Here is a 23,612-nt window from a genome sequence, read left to right as displayed (position 1 = left end):
ATTTTCCAGTTTATACAGTGAATTTTGAGTTTGTAAAGAAGAATGCAGACACTGATAATTTTTGGAACAGCCTAATATTCCTTTTCTTCACATTCTGTAAAGGAATAACACAAATTTGATAAATGTTTCATGTTTTGAATAGATTTTGCAGCGTTCCCAGTCCATTTCCATGTATGGAAAGAAAAGCTATTATAAGAATTTTGAGTTTTATTCACTTTTTTTTAAACACACTGCTATTATTCTGAGCACAACTGTATAAAGGCTAAATAAACCACCCTTTTGTCCCATTATTGTCTCTTAGCACTTTATGCACCAAGCCTGCAGGGAGCCTGAAAAATTCAATTGCTGTGTGGTGTACAATACAGAAAAAAATTGTCTTTCCTAACAGTTATCTGGATAAAGAAATGTGAAGCTGTGCCACATTCCTAACACTTGAGTAATTCACTGTGGCAAAAAAGTGAATACAGCAAGTTGGTTTATTTATTACATGCAGATTGGTCTGCATCAATGCTAAACAGTACACTGTTCAAAAAAAAATCACTAAAATACTTAAAAAACTATACATTATGTAAACAAAACATAAATAAGACACTGTTTATACATAAGATTTAGTAAAGAATGTTAAAGGCAAAGAATATGTACAATTTTACATCATTTTAAGGGAAAATGATTTTACATATCTAGAAAGACAAATACTGGTCTAGACAAACTGCAAAAAATCGAATTAAAGTGCGCAAAGACCTAGACTACTCATGTCAAACTGGACATAGAAACTATTTGTTCTATTAACCATGGTATGAACTAAGTGCTTTCAGAATGCTTCTCTGGATTAACACAAAGAAGTACAAAAAACATACAGCCTTTGCAGATCAACTGTAAACTGTACTCTGTGTGGTACATAAAACAACAAACAATGCTTAATTAGTTTGACATAAAAAAAAAAAGAATGCCACAAAAATGTATGAGTGTGCAACTTACTGCCCCAGTAGTAGTTTAAAGGGGTAGATCACATTTAAATGAACTTTTAGTATATTTTAGAACAGGCAGATATTAGCAACTTTTTCAATTGGCCTTTTTTTCAAATAACTTTTGAATTGTTTTCCTTTTTCTTCTGCCTCAAAACAAAAACTATTGCTCCGTGAGGTTACAATTTTGATGTTTTTATTCATTTTATTTTTATTCAGGCCCTCATCTACTCACCTTTCAGTTTTTTGCAGACTCTCATTAGCACCACTACATGGTTGCTTGGGTAATTTTGACTATAGCAACCAGAGAGCTGCAGCTGAACAAAAAGTATGAATTGTACATCTTTTTTGTACCTAATTCATAATGCTATAGTACGAGATGTATCTGGCACAGAGGGCTGATATGCTACAAAGGACAAATCTGCATTTTTACTATCGGATAATACAGATGGAGGCATAATGGTTTTAAGAACTACACTGTCTTTAATGGTGGTATCTGCTGGGAGCATTAAGGGGTTACTTGGCTGGGAAGATCTGCTTTGCTGCAAAGCAGAAACTAGTAGTGGTTTAAGTGCATTTGTAATCTGGGGACATGTTGAAGGAGGCCCAGGCAATTGAGTACTACCTTTAGACATCATATTTAGAGTTGAAGCTTGTATAGCAGGTAGCAGGTGTGTAGTGCCAAATGAAGTCATGTTTTTAGAGATAGTAAGTGGCTTGTTAAGGCCATGTGTTAAAGGCATATTTTGTTTCAGGGTCATTTGCTGTTCTGTGATATTGTTACTACCCAGTCCATGGCTAGTTTGCCTACTATTACCAACTGAAGAAACATCATGTTTTGTACTGGGAGATATTACAAGAACATGACTTCCAACACCAAGACCCTGAGGTGGAACAATAAAGCGTGTGCCATTAATTGTGATCTGGGTTCCAGGTGCTAGTGGTGTGCTAGTATTGATAACTATTTTCTGTTGAAAGCAAGAGTCATTTAACTGTCCAAACAGTTGGGTTTTAGGAAGTGCTGAGGATATCTGTAATGGACCAGTGGAACCTTGAGAAAACAATGAATCAGACCTTGGTTTAGTCACTGTGGTTGGAGTCTGTGAACCCTGTGATGTACAGGCGTTTGTTGACAGTGTTTTAGAGTAGGTTTGTGTTGTTAAATTAGATAATGGCTGACATGCAGAACTTATTGGAGGTGTCGCATTTGAAGGCTCACAAGAAGTGGAAAAAGTTGGTGAACCTGGTATCCGAAAAGATGACAATGTGCTCTTCACCTGACCAGCCATTTGTGTTGTTGACAGTAAAACAGAGGAAGAGAGATGTCCTGTTTTAACCGTGGATATAGCTACAGTGTTGCTTATGTTTGTGGAGGACAATCGATTTGTCAGAGCTGGCGCATAACTGTTATTCTGATCTGTGGAACTGGAGTGTGCTACAACTGAATTAATGGAAGATTCAACAGCACATCCTGCAGGCCATTTTGCTGTAGTTCCTGTGCAATCATAATCAGAATTCTGACCAACAATACGGCCAGCATTTTCAGGACATGGAATCAAATTAGTTACATTTGAGATTGCATTTTTTTGAAGGATGCTCTCCCGACCCTTCGTTAATGTGTTTTGGAATATGTTCACTGGTAACATATTTTTTGCAGCATGGCCAGTATTTACAATAGTCTGACCAATTGTTAGTCCAATTTTAACATCTTTAATTTGAGAAACGATTGGTGTGGAACTCATTTTCACAGGTGTGCCTAATGTGGAAGGAATTAAAATAATTTGAGGTTGCTCGGACATTTTACCATGTGTCTTTCCAACAAAAGATGGCACTGTTTGTTTTGCGGACTGCATGGATATGGTAGTACGAGGTAAACCTGTTGGAACCTGTGTATTAAGGAATACAAACTTTTGAGCTGGGCCTGAACAAGATGTTTGTGTTGTTGAAAAATTCATGTTTGTTGCATTTCCAGGTGTAAGAACAGAAGGGGATTGAACCAACATAACCTTTTGAAGGTTTGGCACATTTACCGGTTCACCTCTTGATGTAGTACTATCCGGTTGTACCACAGATATTTTGCTCATCTTTGGCTCAGTCTGTTTTATGTCAGTTGCAGAGACTGGAACACTATTTCTTCCAGGTGATGGACCATCGTGAGATAAGTTGCTAATAGAAGTGGCAGCATCAATATTGCCCCATGAATTTGATGGAAGCCAAGAATTTGCTGATGAAACTGCGGGGAGCAGGTTAGAAGGCTGTAGATTATCTGACACCTTACATATATAACCAGTGTTGGAATTTTGTCTTTGAGTCAGCTTAGTGTTAGTTCCTGATAACTGATTTGGACCTCCAGAAACAGATTCTGAAGATATCCGTGAGTATTCAGAAGATGAGTAAAAGCCAGGTAAAGGTGACGGTACAGAGGCTAATGTAGATGAAGATGATGTTTTAACCTTTGACCCCAGAAATGACTGAAGCTGTGGTGTGAATGAGAAAACAGCGTTTGGATTAGTGCTATGATCTTGACTTGTTTGTACTTTCACAACACCAGTGTTACCACCTCGTGTACGTACAAGGATTGACTGAGAATCTCTAATGCACACGGTTTTCAGTTCTTGCTTTGAGTCAGATAGTTCCCTAGGTAGTGTGGGTGACAGGTTTAGTGTGTGACTGGCAATGTCCTTAGTTTGGGGTGCTTTTGTCATGTCAGACAGAACAGAAAGCAATGTTCCAGACTGGCGTAGTGATGCTTGAAGAGTACCCAAAACAGGATTTTTTGCAGTGCCCTTGTCACACTGCGACTCAAAAACATTTCTATCAGGTGTGGATATTACAGTCTCTGGAGCAATGGCAGGGCTTGAATGTTTTTTAAAATGTGCCATATTTGTGCTGTGAAGTGATGGTGTCAGCTCTATTTTTTCTTGAAAAGCAAAACTCTTGGGAGGTATAGGTGTTTCATTTGATATACAGAGCTGTCCTCCTGTGTTTGATTGCACTTGTTGACTTGCATTTGTATTAGCCTTTGCTTCTTTGTGCTGAATATACAGATTTTTGGGTAAAAATAGAACCTGCTGCATTATTTTCTCTCCAGTTTTAGAATCCGTCATAGGCTGAACCTGAATCTTTACCGTGGAATTATGTAGATCAATTGGGATACATTGACCATCTGGCAACTTATAAATCATTTGTAATGGATTTTTGGAAGTTGCCTGGCCAGTCAGCAAAGGCTTTGTCTGAACTGACTGAGTAGGGGATATTGCTGATGTTTCTCCAGCTGGTGTAGTCTTATCTGTGGACTGCACCTGATGGTTGGTTAAGGTCACTTTGTTCCCAGTGTTTTTTGCAAGCAAAGCCTGAATAGGTTTGGTTCCTTTAATAGAATCCGTTACTGAAGCACAGATAGTGTCTTTTGATATATGCTGACCTTCTAATTCAACTTTTTTGTCCTTTAAGCTGCAACATGTTTGTGCAACTTCAGTGCAATGCAGACTATCTACCTGTGCACTTAACTTGACTTTCTTTCCTGGAACAAAAACCTTTGCTTCAGCACCTGGACTCATGGATGATCTGCAGTGCCGCTTAGAAGTTTTTTGTGTCGATGTGTATCTTATTAAGGATTCTTTTTTAGGTGTATCCATCTCTTTAAGCTTAGGGGAATCTGCAAGATAAAAAAGCATCAGCAGATGAACACCACAGTCTAAGCAAAACACAAGGAATCGCATTACCTTTAATGTTTCTAAATTAAATTAGCATCACAATTAGAGGAAAATTAAACTTAAACAAATAGCCTAGAAAATGCTAAAAGTTATTACAGTCCTTAAAGGATAAGTCAATTTTTAAAAACAGCGAATGTAAAATGATGAGTGTGCAATTCTAAGCCCTTTTGTCATTTACATTCATTATTCGTTTTTTAATTCTAAGTCTAAGATATTAAGGGATACATGTACTGTTAATATAAATGAATTTTGTTCCAACAACGTCACCTGCTGTTCAGTGTATGACCACAAAGTAGTCAAGAAAGTTGTCAGGAGATTGAAAGAGGCTGCTCTGATGTTCTTCAGCTTAGGAAAAAAAGTAGAAACCTCTCTCAAATCTTTCATAAGCAGAAGAACATCAGAGCAGCCTCTTTCTCCTGGCAACTTCCTTGACTACTTGGTGGCAGACTGGTGGGAAACTGACCAGCAGGTGGCGCTATTGGAACAAAATGCATTCATATTAACAGTACATGTATCCATTAATAACTTGGAATGAAAAAAGAATAAAAAAATCAATGTAAAAGACAAAAGTGCTTAGAATAGCACCCTCATCAATTTTCCATTCACTTATTTTAAAGGTTTACTTATCCTTTAAGCTCTGAAGATCTGTACCTCTTAAAATGCCCCCAAGAGCCACATCTCCTAATCTGGTGGTTCACATTGTTTGATCTTTTTTAGGCTTTAGTTTTTCTTTAGTATATGTATTGTTCTATGCTAACTATATTAACAGAAGCTTCACATTTTATTCTCTAGGGTGCTTAGTTAAGTGTGCTGAGTGTTAAGACAATGCATGCTGGTGGCATTTACAATGAGCAATGGATGCTTTTATTGTACATAGTTTTCCATTCTATACACAGAGGGATTCACAATGCTGTGTTAACCAGTTATTGGTTAATAGAATGATTTTGGATTGCTCTTGGGGCATTATGCATCTAGGCCAACTGTATATACCTTTAGGTTTTATACTAAATGTGTAGACTATTTTCCAAGACTGTAAATTTGGCATATTTAAAAAGGCTGGGTATGTGGCCTAAAATGTTGGCACACTTCAGTAGATTTTCAATCTTTGTATAAATCATGACAGTGGTCAAGTAGTAGTCTTACTTCTGACTGCACTCAAGCACATTTGTTTTTTGGAATACCTGAATAATATATTTACTTAGACTTAATGTTATATATTTAATGGTATATATTCAGCATAGGTTGGCTGTTTATAAAAAAAAAAAAAAAAAAATCACTGGTGTCAGTTCCCCGTCATTGATAATCCTTAAACAAGAATCTTACCAAGCTTATCATTTCTCAGAATTATTTGATGGCATATTGCAGTTGTGCTGGTCATGGAGCTTGATGATTTGGATGCTTCATTTTCTTCACAAGAACCATGCTCCCTAGTAAAGTTTTTATTTTCTGGCAACTTTTTAAAATCATCGAAGTCTTTCTTAAGACGAGCTCTGAAAGCGTAAAAATCCAGTCAATACGTAATTGTAAAACGTAAAAGTAAAGTTGCTGTGAGTTAAGGTAGGAATGCTAAAAGCAAATAGGTCAGAAGATCCCTTGCTATACAGGTCCCTTCACAACTTCCACCAAACATCAAATCTACACAAAGTAAAAAACACCAACAATGGATTCATGTCTCACTACAATGTATTTATTACATGGGTTACCTGACTAGCAAAATGACCAATTTTTTTGAACAGCAAATTTGTTAATAAAAATGCATATTTATTATGTTATTTCGTTTATTTGTGTTCGTTATATAGCTTTGTTGCGGTATTCAAGAGTTCGTATTTTCTGCTTTTTCATATTGTTTCCTTTTTTCTCTCCAGTTTTTGATGCCGGGTTTTTCCTTCCCCACTTTGTGTCATTTCAAATTTTTTGCGCAAAAAATATAGTATCCCGTATAAGAGAATAATTTAATTAAAACAATCCTTTAACATAATTATATCTTAAAATTACTGCAGTCTCCAAAAATCTCCACAAACTAGATGAAGTTCTCAGTTTGTGTGCAGGATAGCAGGAAAGATAGGCTTTGACTCAATCTAACAACATTAAAAAATATTTTTTTTGGCAGTCAGCTTCAGGTGTGGGATACTGAATGATACGACAAAAATCTTTGCTTTACTTGCTAAACTTTCCAAATTGAATTATTTCCCTGCACACATTTCAATGCACACAAGATATTTTTAAAAATGCCCAGTCTCACATGGTATCAGTTGCTAGTAAGAAAAGAAAAAGTAATTTTAACAGAGGAGTGTTTGCTGTATAAAAATGGCTTTTAAAAGGTATATAAAAGCTATCATAAAATGGATGGAACCCATGCTTTTTCAGAAGTTGGGAGACGCCACGAAACATGTTTCCACCCATTTTAGGATTGCTTTTAAACTGGTAAATAAAAGTTATTTTTTATGCAGCCTACATTTCAGTGCTCCATTAATTACTTATTCTGTGGATTGACTTTGCTTGCCATTTGGGGCATGATTTAATGTACAGCATGGAGTGAGCTATCATAAGCCGGTTATTTTTGTGCTCTCCACATTAGTGAGTATACCTAGTAAGAAAAGAAACAACATACATGTCCCTGAGATAGCTTTATCCAGCTGAACCCAATTTAAGGAGGTATTCAGTTAAAGATGGGGCCTATTTACTAACATAGGTGCTAAATTGCACTATTGTAGCTACCAATACAAAATCAGCAAATAGAAAAGGCTGGTGATACAGAGGATGAAAAGCTTATGTTGTAGCCTTTGACACCAAAAATTACTAAAGCTGTGATGTGAATGAGAGTTTGGATTAGTAGTCTCGGGATGTTTGTACTTTTACAACACTAGTGTTACCATTGTGTGTACTCAAGGATTGACAAAGGTATTTCACTCCTGTCTCTCAGACTTAGACGTAATACCTATAACAGAAGCCAGCACCAAAGGCACAGGACAATGTTAATTATATTCACCACACTATGTGTAAACCCTTCCTGACCACCACCATAGGCGATATAAACAAAGATTGGATTAAACTTTCCAGATGGGTACTCACAAACAGAATGTGTTCAAATGCATGTAAAAAAATCACAGATGAAATGCGTAAGGCTGGTGACGTCACTGAAGGGGGCGCCCCATCAGAGAACAAGAGGAAAGAACGCTGCAAGGAGTTCCAAATCCAAATTAAATGCTCTGGTTAAAAGACTCTATGCGGACAGTTCACTGGGGGATGGTTCTCAACTTCAGTGGGAGACTATCACAAGCTTTTGTCAGACATGACTTTTGTACGATTGCTGTAGGGGCAGAATATCGGCTGATCTGTTCTTTTTCTACTTTATTTGATTAGGTTAGTGGCAGGTCGGGAGATGGGGAAGTCCTATCGTTTGAGTATTCAAACAATCGGATCTTTGCATCTATGGCCAGCTTAAGACTTAAGGCCTGCCCATAACAAACAGTCCAAAGTCTGCGTATGACTAGGAAGAGCCAGTCTATTCTATAACTTCAGCAGGGGCAGCAGATGGCTTTAAATGTACATGCGTGCCAAGTTTGTGAGGGGTGAATATAATTGAATATTATTGAATAATTGAAAACTTTGAGACTGATACAGAAGATGGTTTGGTGGTAAACTACCTAGGAAAACAGTTCACTTACCTTTAACAACCAGATATTTGTAACTGTAATAGACTGATCAAATTGTTGATCTTAGTGAGTGCACTAGTGCAAAAGTTACAAAGCAACTGCTCAGTAAAAATGGGTAATGTGAGGAAATTCTGGTGTATCTTATCTCGTTCAATTTTGTGGGTGGACCCCTTTGCCAGGGGTGAATCTGAACACCTTACTGTGATGCATCATAAAGCATTTGGGGTACCAGAGGATAATTCCTGCAATAGTAACTTGCATAGGTTGAAAAAAAGACACACCAATCAAGCCCAACCTTTACTGTCTATATAAAAGTATTGCCTAACTGCTAGATAATCCAGAGAAATGCAAAAATAAAAATCTTAACTGAAGCCTCGTCAGTTTGCCTCAGAAGGGGGGGGGGGATTCCTTTTTGATGATGGCAATGGGATCAGTTCTTGGATCAACTTTGTATATCAATATTTCACAACCTGAACTGTTAGATATTTTTTATCACTTATCTTCTACAGGTATTTTTTCATGTGGTAGGCATTTTACAGATGTTCAAAGTACCTGTGTTTTTGAAAGGCTTTCTGTAGCTTTGGTTCCCAAGGCAACAATTCATTTAGCAAACGAACTAAGGTGCTATGCAACTCTTTTACACCTTGTCTTCTGAAATACCATTTCTCCTACAAAAAAGTAATTTTAGAATGTTGGAAAAGCAATCAAAATCTGTTCTCTGCCATTTACATTAATTACAATATTATATATTATTATTATTATTAACAAATCAATATATTGTACAGTGCTGTGCAGCATAAGAAGAGTGCAGCTATAAAAGTATACAGTCCCCAACTTGCATGTCATTCTAATATGCAATTTAATGAGCAGTGTGTACAGGGTGCAAAGAAGGCCTGTCCTTACCATGTGCCTTGACAGGCAGTAAGTACAGGGCTGCTTTGCACCTCCAGCCGGTTCCTCTATTTTTATATGAACCCATTACTTCAGAAGTGGCACTCCATGATAAGGAGAAGTCATTTATCTAATAAATCACCTACCTACCCTATCATAGCATCTGTTAGGTAAGACCCCACCTGCTAAGAAGGAACCTATGTGAGATGTAACCTTAAAAAAAAAAAAGTTAGTGGCTTGAAAAAACTGACGCAAAATGCAGAATAAAGTGGAGCATTTAATGAAGCCTTGGTGGTTTAGCTCCCGAGACTCTTCCCGTTAGCCCTTCTCCTACATATTTTGATCCCGTGGTTTTTGTAGTCTCACCTGACAGCAACATGCCTGCCCCAAGCAACAAGAGTTTACAAGAACATACTGCCTCGAATGTATACCTGCTTGTATTCTATACCATATAGCAATTTTGGATATTTGCACCAACCAATAACTTCCTAATACAAGCACTGAAAATAATCAGATGTAAGAGCTTCTATGAAGGAGGATCCGGCAAAAGCAATTCTGTTTCCAAGAACAATAATTTATTTAATTTTGGATTGTATTTAACAGATATTCTATAGCTATATGCCAGGTTCAATGAACATATACGTTGTTTTAGGTTTATGTAGTTTAATTTTAATTTTGGTTTAAAATTAATTATGTTATGTTTTTTAACTTTGGCAGTGATAAAATGCCTTGTAGGTTGAGTACTAAACTTCTTTCAATCAACATGGAAAATACATTGGTATATTAAAAGGAACAGCAACACCAAAAAAATGAAAGCGATTAACATATACTATACTGTTAGCATACATTGGTAAATCTGTGTGCTTGCTTCAGAAAGACTACTATTAGTTTATATAATCAAGCTGCTGCATAGCCTCACCATTTCCCCTCTCTGATCACAATCTGCTCACATTACAACTCTCACTAACTCCCTCAACACCTCTCTTGACTCTCCTGTCCTAATCTGGCTACCTCTGTCTACTATAGCACACTCACCATCAGTGCCGGGCCAACCGGGGCAGGCGTCCCAGGCAGCCTGGCCGGGCAAAGCACCCAATATGTGAGTGCGCATGAGCAGAAAAACGCAAGTGCGCAAAAACAAAATTACACGTTAAAGTGAGAGAAAGCACACGTCAGCCAGAGCGGGGACTGGACTAGGGGGTAGGAGAAGCAGAGAAGGTGCGTGCCTGGTGCCCCTCAAGCATTGCGCCCTAGGCACATGCCTACCCCTAGTTCCGGCCCTGCTCACCCCTGCACTTAATGAGCTCGGCCAGAACTGGGGCTAGGCAGAAGAGGCATGTGCCTAGGGTGCACCGCTTAGGGGACAAGTCCTGCAGTAATGTGTGCATTTGTTTGTGTGAATGTGCACACACTTATGTGTGTGGTCGTGGTGGCCTGGCCCTGTTAATGAGCTTGCTCCCACCAAAACTAAATGGAAAGTTCAATTTTTACGTGTTTTTAATGTCGTCTGTATATAACTCGGTGATGGACCTAAATCTGCTCTTACCAATTTTCCTCCAATTGTATCCGCCTTTGTATAAAACATAACAGGTGGAGACTTAAATATAGTCTTATCCGGAAAATTCCTTGTGAACAGGCTCCACTCTTTTCTTAATATCTTAGATATTTCACCACTTAGTATATTAAATTGATTTACAAATGGAATCATTTTTAGATTTTTATTTATCATATTCCCAGATTCTGTAATGACAAAGAGTTATGTACAGATGACATTAAAAACACGTAAAAATTGAGCTTTCCCATGCTATGGATGTAGCCATTGTGGCAATGTATCGAAAGGGTGAATGGATATACCACCCATTGAAGGGTACCCGTACTACAATTAGGGGCTTCTATACATGTACATGTACATATGTAGTCTATAGTATGAAATGCCCCTGTGGAAAAACTTTTGTGGGAAAGACCATCAGATGTGTGAGGGACAGATTAACAGAAGACAAATCAGATAGTACGAATAAATTAAACCAGCTAATTGCTAAACACTTCAATGAAAGTGGTCACATCGTCAATTGTGTTTTCAGATTTTAGATTCAGTACCAAGAAAGAGACATAGGGGAGACCGTGATAAGAAATTATTACAGAGAGAGGCACAATGTATACGTAGATTAGGAACTATGTCCCCATATGGACTGAATCCCAGGTATTTTATTCAAATAGTGAATTGATCTTATCATTTTTAGGTTGCCAGAAGAAAAAATTGCATTTTCTTCCCAGGAATAGGTTGTAACCTTTATTGGACATTACGATATCCAGTTAAGTTACTTTATAATGTGATATGGATACATTTGAAAATTATTGTTTTTAGAAACTATATGAACGCATTTTGATACATTTGTACCTACAATTGGATATCTATATACAATAATATATGTTGACACTAGGGGGCACTGTGCCTCAAGGTATATAAGATTGTGTGATTGTATGGCATTTTATGATTGACAAAGAGGGGTGGCAATCGAAACGTTGCATCTTTTGCTTTTCTGTCAAGTAAAAATTAAAGACGCTTTTAATGAAGTTGAAGTGCTGCATGGTGGAGCCCTTGTGAACAGGCTTAATGACGTGCACCCAATTATACATTTGGCTGAAAGAGTAAGTGTGGTTGGCCTGGAATTGTTTGCTCTTGTATATACACATTTATTTTACAGCACTGCAACATATGTTGGCGCTCTAAAGATGTAAAAAAAATTATAATAATAACCATGGGGGAAGCAATTCAAGCTGGAGAAAAGGCACAGGTTACATCTGGGGTGTCCAAACTACGGCCCCGCGATCCATTACATACTACATAACAGAGGAGTCGGAGATACCATAAACTGAGGAGTCAGAGGATTTATGTACTGACTCGACAGCCCTGCCCTATACTCACTGATTTCTTTTTGTTGGTTTCCAACTCTTTAAGCTCTCCTTCAATTTTCTTTATCAGTTCCCTGAGTTCGTCAAGATTTGTACACACAAGCTGTAAATAAATAAGAATTGAATATTAGGATACTTTCATTTTAACAAGAACCCATTTGCATTGCCACTTTTAATAAAAGTAAATATATGACAAAGCTAAAATGTAGATACGCATTTAACATCATTCTAAACAGCATTTTCATAAAGCACCAACCGTTTAGCACTAATTAAAAAAGGGAAGGGTGTGGAGGAAATGACTACTAGCCTGCACAGTTTGGCCAATTATTTTCCCTTCAACACATATTGCCTTTGAGGAGGAATAAAAGCCAACAACAAAGCACTATTTCTATGAAAAATACGCAGATGATTAAAAATAAATAAAGCAAGGCAAGCAGTATGCTACCCTGATATAACTGTGCAGTCTTTGTTTAGACTGCACAGGTTCCACCAGTGTAATTTAAAAGCCAAAGCCTCAAATGCACAGATCTACCCAAATGCAAGGCTCAATATGAAAGAGAATCAATCAAATAGGTATGGGGGGGCTGCAATGTTCCCGCAACGGTGTGTGTGTGCGTAGACAGTGCAAACAAATTGTGGTGCACAGTAAGAATTTTGTATGGAAACACCAAATTAGGAAAGTGTATTAAAGTAATGAAAATATTATGTACTGATAACTGGTGTGTTTGCTGCAGAAACTCTACTATAGTTTAAATATAGAAGCTGCGGTGTAGCCATGAGGGCAACCTGAAGTAAGCTGAAAAAGGAGAAAAGGCACAGGACGCACAGAAGATAACGGACAAGCTCTGTTGTATATAATGAGATTCTTTAGGACTAATCTGATCTATAGTGATTTGAATGGCTGTCCCATAGCTATATAGCAGCATGTTTATATAAACTATAATAGTGTTTCTTAAGCAAACACACCAGTTTTACCAGTGCAGGGCAACAGTTCAATATATTGGCATACTTTTAAAACACTATTTTTTGGTGAAAAAATAGGAAGGAGAGTTCCAGCAGATTACAGCAAAAACGTATGTAAACCATCGTCCTTATTAAATACGTTTTTGCAGAAGACCAACCATGGAAACCGGCGTATTGCCAGCTTAGATGGGCAGTATAGAGGAACACATTTATTGTCTATTGCTTTGGTCACAAGAAATTTGTTTTTATTCAATGTGTTGGCCAAACATAACAAGGAAATTAAAGCTATTCTATGTATGGCCCTTGTGGGACTAATGTCCTTTCGCTATATTTATACCCTATGCCTTTGCTTATATATTAATATTTACCAGCATATAACCAAAGGCATAGGGTATAAATATAGCGAAAGCAGACCCTGCAATTCAGATTCAGGAGTTATATGGGTCCTATTGAGACACAGACTCATGAAAATAGGTCTTATTCCTAAAGTTTTGGGGGGGTGCTAAAATAATTTTGTTATGGGGCTCCTTAACTTCTATTTACACACTGGACAAGTAAAGTTGCGCATTCTGTTCAACAGCACATTCTAAACATAAGCAGCGGTTTATCAGTCTGCTTTAAAACCAAAAATTACCTGGAATTCAGGGGTTGTAGGTGAGTTTGCTGTTTTTCTTTTCTTTGTAACTGCTTTCTTGGATACAGTATTGTTTCCTTCCAAAAAGAGAGACAAGCTTTATATATATGAACAGATCTGTATGAAACACACTCAGCACACTGAACTATAAAAAGCTGTTGATCTACAGGTACAAGTAATGTTAATATAAATTAATTGTGTTACAATGGCACCACCTGCTGGTCAGTTTCCAACAATTCTGACCACCGAGTAGTCAAAGAAGTTGTCAGGAGGAAGAAAGAGGCCAGGTTTGATGTTCTTCTGGTTAGGGAAATCTTTTCTAACCAGAAGAACATCAAACTAGGCCATTTTCTTCCTCGTGACAACTTCCTTGACTATTTAATGATCAGAATGTTCGGAAACTGACCAGCAGGTGGTGCTGTTATAACAAAATTCCTTTGTGTTAACAGTACATGTATCCCATAATATCTTGGAATTAAAAATGAATGTACAAAGCAAAAGTACTTAGAATAGCACACTCATAAATGTTATATTCACTTATTTTAAAGGTTTACTTATCCTAAGTTACTATAGATAGTAATGATATGTGGTTGGAGGAATAAAGACTATTTTTCTTTTATAAAAATATGATGCAGTGAGTGCTTTCTGCAATTGGAATAATATATATATATATATATATATATATAAATATATATATATATATATATATCTCTCTCTGACCCAGGAGATTTGTCAAACTTTTTGTCCTTAACTCCTGCTAATTGTGCTACTTTGTCCAGCCCCGTTAAATAAAAGCTACCAATTTGTAAACGTACCACCTATCTATTAGGCCAAAACAAGCTAAGATCTTTGTTCATACCACGTTAGATCTCATATGACACTGGAAAATGTCCTTGCATTATTCTACCTCCACTAGACGAGTACTACTCTGACCAGTAGTATTATAGAAACTTGTGCTGAACCAGTTACAGGTTTTTATACATAAATCAATATTTACATGTTCATTGCTGAAGTTATGTACTCACCTGTTTTGTGTTTCTTGTGTTTTGCCCTCTTTTTTGTAAAATACAGCTTGCTATTAATTTCAGTTTTTAAGGATCTGAATTTGTGCAATTGTAGGCTATCACATTTAAGTTGCAAGTGGTCATTAAGAGTATCTTTAAATTTCTTCTTTTTTTTCTTTTTCTTTTTGGCCCGTATTCTGCTGAGTTTTAATTTCTTGTGATTATGTAAAGAACTATCTAAAATGATATCCATAGCTACTTGATGACAGATGACATCAGTACTATCAGTGTGGTTCTTATTTACATGAATCTGGCAAGCTTTTAATGCATTTTCTTTAAGAGGGCTAAATTCCAATTTGCCTATTGCTGCCTCTCCATATTTATCAACATCTTCAAGAACTCTAATTTCTCCAGGACTCAGAGGTTCCCCATAAACAGCTTCAGGACTGATGGACTTTTCCACATTTTCCTTACAACATACAGTTTCTATAGTGTTGCATGGCTGATGGGTCTCACAAATTATCTTGATGTCTTGCACTGTACTGCTACTGCAATTTTCAACTTGAGGCTTTTCATGGCAGTTTTCTTGACTCTCACAGCTCTGAATGCTTCCCCTATAGATTTCAGGTAACACTTTTTTGGCAGGCCTTATGTCTCCATTGCATTTGTTAGAAATCTTACATTTTGTTCTCTCCAGTCTAGTTTTAAAAGCTCTTTTCACCTGAACAGGTGGGACTGGAAACTCGGGGGCTCTAAATGGTCTCTGTTTATACACACGGACATCTGCACCACAAAATTGAGGGAAGTGAATGTAAGCATTTTCTTGAGCATCATAGCCTAAAATAACCTCTCTACATTCATGAATAGGCTGGCCAAGTACAGCATCTTGGACTTCGCTCTGAGTTTCATATACAACGTCACACAAACCCTTCAACAGCCAAACTTTTTGATAGAATGGCAGCTCATGAAATGCTTTTTTTTCAAGTGGACTGACTTCACCCAGTACCTTAAAAAACTGAGAGCAGAGGCCAAGTTTCTCAGCACAACGATCTGGGTTTTCCGCTTGACCTACCATAGTATACCACTGCTGTACCCTTTGCCTGAGAGCAGTTTCCCACTCTTGGTATGGGAGGCTAGGCCTACGATGTAAAGTTGGTCTACGATGCGGGGGGCTTAATAAAGAAGTCATAATCTTTGACAGAAAAACATTGCACTGAGGCATTAATAAACAGCGTTCCAATTCATAAAAAACTATTTCTGGCAGATTCAAAATTTGTTGAGCTAAGCAGAGAAAGTGCCCAATGGCTGGTATTTCCCACATGGTTTCCATGGAGGTGGGCGCAAAAAGTGCAAGCAGGTTCCTTTCCCACTCCTCCACTTCTTTTTGGCTGGCCTCTTCCGCTTCATGTCTCTCTTGTTCTCTGAGCCTGGATAAATATAAAATATCATGTTACATATTAGTTACATAGTTAAGACGGGTTGAAAAGTCTCTCGGCACCATGCCAGATTTCACTGTATCCTAAAAAAATGTATTTTAAAAGTATGACAATCCCAGAGCTAAGCTTGCTTAGTATGCGGAGGTGAATACATCTGGTTCCAGACCTTTGACCTATTCTAGTATCTTTTGAATTTCCTCTTGTGTGACCCATGCATTAGTAGTTGTATTACTGGACTTAAGAAAGAAACCTTTATTAGCTGGTTTCTCAGTTCTGTGACAGATGAAAAATCACAACTTGGAATCTGCTTTTGTCTTGTTCTCACTGACTCCTTATTTACATATTAACATTTTTTAAATGATAATTGAAATGTAATCTCTCTCTATGTATGTTTATCTAAGGGTTTGTATTTGTTTTAACACTGTACTATCAAATATGAAAGTATATATAAAAAAAAAACATTAGATCTGTATTTTTATTGATTGGGTTTGTCTAGTCAATAGCCTAGCAGTCTGTAAATACAGCAGCTAGGTCATGAACAACTGCATTCAACTGCCTCAGAAGCCTTCGGGTCACACTGCAACCTTAAGATGTCTATAGAGGCAATCTGCTCTAAATTATTGCGGATTATCTTAAAGGAAGAGGTAAAAATGCTTAGGCCAGCCATTTCATTGTGGTCTGGAGCCTTGGAAACAATGCAAAATTTCAAGGAGATGAGCATTTTTCTTCTCTGCAGGATCGGTTAGCAAATTTTAATACAGGTATGGGACCTGTTATCCAGAATGCCCTGGGGTTTTCCAGATAATGGATCTTTCCGTAATTTGGATCTTCATACCGTAAGTTTATGAGAAACTCATGTAAACATTAAATAAAACCAATAGGCTAATTCTGCTTCCAATAAGGATTAATTACATATTTTTTTGAATCAAGTAAAAGAGATGGTTTTATAATTACAGAGAAAAATGTAATCAGAGACAGTTTTTCCATAATTCGGAGCTTTCTGGATAACGGGTTTCCGCATAATGGATTCCTTACCTATAGTAATAATAATTACATAATAAAATCATATGTGAAAAATAAAGGCAATAGTATCCCCTTGAGTCAAACATGTTTCTATAAGCAACCAATTGGAATCTGTGTCCTTTAACCAAAAAAATGTAGTATTCCTTCCATCATCACTCAGAGGAGCATTAGACATAAGATTAGAGTCACTTTTAGTCATAAAGTACAGTGTCGTTTATAAAAAGACTTAGCCTTCAGTTAGCTGTACACTTAAAACAAAACAAGCAAATGAGTACAAAAAGTAATTGTATGCACTGACCACTCCCATTTGAATTTTAAAATATAAATAGCAGCAGGTTGGCTAAAGGAAACACCAGAGAAAGTTATAGCACTAGTGCTCAGTTTGAGGCAGAACACTTTATTTGGACAAATGGATATTCTATGTACAAAATAATCTATGGTACCCCATGCGTTTCTGTTACCTTTTTTCTTCTTTAGATTTCAGAAACTCCTCTTGTTGTTGTACTTGCAACATCACAGATTCTGCAGCAGCAGCATTTGCGTTTGCCAAGCCCCTTGTTATGCATCTTCTTGGAATAGGAGTGCAGAGTGCTCCTTTATCATCCACTACTTCATAACGTCCTTTAGATGTCACAGCTTTTGATGTTTTATCTCTTAAACTCCTTAACAGCAAAAAAAAAAAAATACTAAAAATGCAGAACTTACCACACAAACAATAATGCAAAAGTATACAAATCACAATTTTTACCTGTCATGCAAGTATTTCAAATGAAAATATTACAAAGATCTCAACATATACATCCACCTGTAAACTTATTCTATAATTAGAATTAAGTGTAGTGAGACTGGAATCCATAAAGGATCTCAAAGCTGATGACCAGGTCATTTAGATATGGCATCTTAGATATCATTTTGGTATAAATGACAATGTGCTGTTACACCACTATAATTTCAATATACTGTATGTATCAAGCTATGTCATGAGCAAATGTCAAAATGCTTGTTTACAGGAATTACAGAGATTATTTAAACAAAGTAAATCATACAATAGGTCTGAAAATCCATCATAATTTAATGAAAAAAAGATTGCTTAGTTTACCGAATATATACTGGGCCTATCTACATTTTTGAATAATGGGAGATGTAATTCGCAGCAAAAAAATGGACTCTGCCTTGTGGGATCAGTGCCAGAATTTACCAACCATGACTAACAAGCGGAAGAGCAAACACATTTCTGTGTGTGCACTGTAGTGCACATCCACAAAAGTCACAGAACAGGTATGAGACCTGTTATCCAGAACACTGGAAACTTGGGGTTTTTCGAAAAAACTTACCTTAAGTCTACTATAAAACCTTGTAAACACTAAATAAACTCAATATGCTGGTTTTGCTTCCGTTAAGAATTAATTATATCTTAGTTTGGATCAAGCAGAAGGTAATGTTTTGTTAATACAGAGAAAAAGGAAATAATTTTTAAAAATTTAGATTACTTGAATATGGGAGATGGCCATACCATAATTCAGAGCTTTCTGGATAATAGGTTTCCAGATAACGGATCCCATACCTGTATATTTTTAAACAATGTATATAGTCCAGGATAACAACAGGTTAAAAAAAAACATGATTTTTTTTATTTCTCCAAAAATCATATCCCTGTTTCCCTCATCTTCACCTAATCCCTTTTTAGTATAGAACTAGTGATATAAAAATGTAACCCTGCAACCAGCAGCAACTCATTTATGCCAGTAAACAAAACGTATTAATTTGCTTTGCTTGTAACAGTGCAGTTAGAATGTTTTGTATGTTTTCTGTGAGTTACTAGTGCAACCTGTGTTCTATGCAGTTGGCAGCTTATAGCATACTTAATTGATACAAATGCAGGTATTTTTGGGGGTGAACCATCCTAAGGATCACTGAGATTGAGTGGACATATGCTTAAATGATAAATATGATAAAGCGCCAACATACTCCCCATTAAATATACAAACATACAGATTACATAGAAAGACAAAGCATCCAATAAAATAGGTAAAGATGACCCTGCCTTAAAAGCTTAGAGAAGTTTTTAATGAGGACTGCAACTTCCACCAACCTATTATCCTGAGTTAAAATATGGTGGGAGCTGTAGTCAAGCAACCATATAAATGGATTCCTAAAGCATTTTAGTGGTCCAACTAATGCAAGAGTGTCCTAAAAATTTCACTTGACTCTTCATATCGGCATCAACTACATTTTTTTCTAGCTCTAAAAAGAACTATGTCCATCCTTCTGAAGTAAAAACTATACACAAATCTCAGTATTAGATAACAGATGAGCGAATGGTAAAGAAGTCTCATTGGAGGATCATATTGCATCTGTATTTAAATTTTGGATACCTGGAGAGACAGGGGGAGCCAAGGGGCCTAGTTATTATGCTGTGTAAAACACGGGAGAAAACAAAATCACTGATGTTACCAATGGCAACCAATCAGCAATTACAAGTTAGAAAATGAAACCAAAGATCTGATTGGCTGCTACGGGCAACATCACCAGTGACTTTTGTCTCCAGTGTTTTACACAGCACGATAAATAAGCCCCATAGGAGTGAGTTTTCATGAAGGCCCCTTTTAAAGGGGTTGTTCGCCTTCAAACATTTTTTTCAGTTCAGTTGATTTCAGATTGTTCACCAGAAATAAAGACTTTTTTCTAATCACCTTCTGTTTGTGGCAGTTTTTCTTAAAGTAATTGTTCACCTTCTAAAGCAGCTCTGTGGGGGGCTGCAGATTCTTTAACTGTTCTAAATTGATACATTAAGTTGATACATTTGTTATCCTAGTCCTGGCTGAGCAGAATCCCTGAGTTCCGTCAAAGGCAGCTGTTAGAATTGATACAATAGTTGCGAATATTCCACAGATGCTGCTGATAAACGTATCAACAAATTGTATCAACTATATATAGCAAATTGTAACAGTTCAGATTAGTGATGTGCGGGTCGAGAATTTCTCGACCTGCACCGGACCCAGACCCAACCGCTCCCTAGCCGCATACGAACCGGCCCGCTGCTCCCCTTTATTTATAGACCCGCCAGGAAGTCTATAAATTCCAGCGCCGGAAACCGGCAGTACTAGGTCACGGGCAGGGAGAGCAGGAGAAGAGCTTGACCCGCACCCACCCCGCACATTTTGTCCAGGGGTCGGCCTGAACCCGCGGGTAAACCCTTGGGTCCCGTGGGCCTCGGGTCCGCCCGCACATCACTAGTTCAGATGTTTCTGGATCACTGAGCTGTCAGATTGATACTGGAATATTATTAAAGGGGTGGTTCATTTTTAAGTTAACTTTTAATATGTTATAGAATGGCTAATTCTAAGCAACTTTTCAATTGGCCTTCATTTTTTCTTTTTAATAGTTTTGAAATTATTGTCTTCTTCTTCTGACTCTTTCCAGCTTTCAAATGGGGGGGTGGTCACTGACCTCAAGTAAAAAAAAAAAAAGCTCTGTAAGGCTATTGTTATTGCTACTTTTTATTACTCATCTTTCTATTCAGTCTCTTATTCAAATCAGTGCATGGTTGCTAGGGTAATTTGAACCCTAGCAACCAGATGGCTGAAACTGCAAACTGAAGAGCTAAATAACTCAACAGCGAGAAATAATAAAAACCAAATGCAAATTGTCTCAGAAAATCCCTCTCTACATCATACTAAAAGTTAATTTCAAAGTGAACAACCCCTTTAAACGTAAATTTTGAGAAAACGGTAAAAAAATAAAAGTTTCTGTTGAACAACCTGAAAACAACTGAACCGAAAAAAAGTGGAAGAAAAACAACTCCTTTAGGGCAGAGACACAAGCTCAGATTCGGAGAAATTAGTCCTTCTCCTTTCGTGCGGGGCAAATGATCTCTCTGAACTGCCTCCCGCCGGCTAGAATGTAAATCGCTGGCAGGATGGCAATCGGTGCGCTTCTTTTTCCAAAGTTGGCCGAAGTCGCCTCACGAGGAAACTTCGGAAAACGAAGGGCTTCGAGTGCTATCCCACCAACGATTTACATTCTAGCCGGCAGGAGGCAGTTCGGAGAGATCAGTCACCCCAAAGAAGAGGTGATTTGTCGCCGGGGGACTAAATCTCCCCGAATCTGTGGTATGTGGTCTTCAGATTCAGCTCAGCTGGAAGAATTTCAGCAGCACAGTGATCAGGCTCTACGGAGTTTGAATAGAAGTGCAAAATATTGCAAAGCACTTTTATTGAAACTCAATGGGATGTGATTTTCACAGAGGGGGGAGATTAAAGACATTATAAAGCACGTTATAGCAGCTTAAAGTCTTAAAGAACCTACAGAGATTGGCTGTCCACCTGCATGTTGCAAGCCCACCCGGAACTGTCAGTCACATTAAATATATTCACACACGCTCTTCAGCTCATCCATTTTCACAGACTTTAAGGCTAAAGCTGTAGTATTTGCAGTGACGGACTCGCTCCTTTCTGCTCCAGCATCAACTTTAGTTTTTGGCCTTGTTTACACAGTCGCTTCTCAACTCCATGTAGCCGGTAACAGGGGTCGGATTCGCCGCTGACGACCCAGGCACTTAGCCCAGGGCCTGCATAGTGTTATAGGCCGGGCCAGGAATGTCAAAATTTAGTAATGAAATGAATGGAGCCGGGACGCGACGGGATCAATGACGTCATTCAGTCCAGGGCAATCCGCGGTGCTCGGCTTCAGGCAGCTAATAAGTAAGTTCCAATGCCTCAGTGTCACCTGCCATTTACTTGCTTTGCCTCTGATTCCTGCTGGCTGCTGCGTCCTGTCCTCCTGGACCATTTGCGTAACTGCGTGCGTCTGACGAAGTTGGGGGAGGAGAGAGAAGGGGAAGGAGGAAGGACACGGGGGGGGGGGCAGCAGCACAGTAATGGCGCACTCTCTAGGCGCACGGGACTCGAAATAAAAGGCATGGGTGCAGCCAACTAGCTTCAATAGAGAAACTCAGCTGTTTTTTCTCTTTCACTTCCTTTGTCACCTTATCTAGTCTGTTAATGGCACTGATTTGTGTTGTAGCTCCCTGTCAATTAAATGTATTTCCTCTAACAGGACAAGGACAATCTGAAAATGGCAAAGGACATTATAAAAATAGAGGTTAGGCATGTCCAACTCAACCATGTCCACACAGCATCAGCAGCTTACTATGCAACAGATTTCTGCAGCTTGTCCTCTTCAAATCTGCTGAATTCATTTTCCACAAAGACCAAGACCACCCACATTCACAGATGCCACAGTCTGAATAATGCCAGTTTGTGTATGTCCTCCAGTGCACCAGTCAGGGCACAAGAGCCGGGTACAAATCCAAACAAGCAGCAGGCTGAACGCGTAAGCATGAGCAGAAACAACATCATGACGCCTACAATGACATTTAAAGGAGAACTAAAGTCTAACTAAAGAAGTAACTAGAAATGTTGTACATTATGTTGTGGACTTCTGTACCAGCCCAAGTCAACCACAGCCCTTTAGCAGTAAAGATCTGTGTCTCCAAAGATGCCCCAGTAGCTCCTCATCTTCTTTTCTGCTGATTCACTGCACATGCTCTGTGCCACTGTCACTTACTAAGCTTAGGGACACACTCACAATAAACAGTACACATAGAATATAAATGTCACAATATAAGGCTGATTAGTAATTAATACTGATAATGACTACATGGCAGCACAGAGACCAATGCAATTAGCATCAGAATTTAATAATCAGCCCTGTATCATCAGCTAATATTACAGGCCAACCTCATTTTCTGCTTGATAATTTGTGACGACCCCTAAGCTTAGCTTCTCAACAGCTGCTCAGAGCCCACTGAACATGTGAGTGTCGCAGACACTTTCTAAGATGGTGGCCCTCTGTGACAAGTTTGAAGTCCTGGATGGTTGCTGCTATTGAAAAGCTGAAACATTAGGTTGGTGCAATAAGTTCACTATATAAAATGTGGCATTTTTAGCCATATTTATTTTTTAGGGTTTAGTTCTCCTTTAAGGAAACTTTATCGCGGCTGCAAGGTGATTATGGGGTATTCTTCTCTAAGAATAAGTGTGAGCATTTCTTTGGAAAAAAAAAAAACCCTAGCGGTTCACAAGGTGGTATTGTTTCCAACAACTAGGCAAAATTATAATTGGGAGGTTTCCTTGTCCTTAACCTGCTCCACACAAGGCCTGCAATGTTAAAAAAAAAAAACCATAAAGCAAAGGGAAATATTGTGTAATATATCAATCACTATTTTTTTGGTACTATTTTATGGGGCACCCATGCAGTTGGAGGACAACAATGGATAATACTAGAGGAATGTGAGGAATCATCAGGAGAAGACCACATTTATGCATCAATTTGGTCTTCTGGAAATTTCAGATCTGCCAGATATTGTTGAGAAGCATGTCAAGGAGCCCCAAAGATGGGCCAAGAAGC

General features: G+C 37.9%; 1 protein-coding gene across 1 annotated transcript; it reads right to left on the bottom strand.

Moving 5' to 3' along the window:
• Window positions 1-458: 458 nt before the first annotated feature.
• Window positions 459-22,451, bottom strand: kiaa2026.S (KIAA2026 S homeolog). The gene is made up of 8 exons (XM_018243817.2): window positions 21,510-22,451; window positions 17,663-17,863; window positions 14,764-16,169; window positions 13,739-13,815; window positions 12,155-12,244; window positions 8,890-9,005; window positions 6,005-6,171; window positions 459-4,623 (listed from the first exon to the last, which is right to left on the bottom strand). The coding sequence occupies exons 1-8, from the start codon at window positions 21,530-21,532 to the stop codon at window positions 1,325-1,327; spliced, it is 5,379 nt and encodes a 1,792-aa protein (XP_018099306.1). The 5' UTR covers window positions 21,533-22,451; the 3' UTR covers window positions 459-1,324.
• Between the last annotated feature and the right edge of the window lie 1,161 nt (window positions 22,452-23,612).

The sequence above is a fragment of the Xenopus laevis genome, chromosome 1S (genome assembly GCF_017654675.1).
Source record: "Xenopus laevis strain J_2021 chromosome 1S, Xenopus_laevis_v10.1, whole genome shotgun sequence".
NCBI classification, from domain to species: Eukaryota; Metazoa; Chordata; class Amphibia; order Anura; family Pipidae; genus Xenopus; species Xenopus laevis.
Note: the sequence above shows the minus strand (reverse complement) of the source record. Positions and strands in the feature narration are given on the sequence as shown.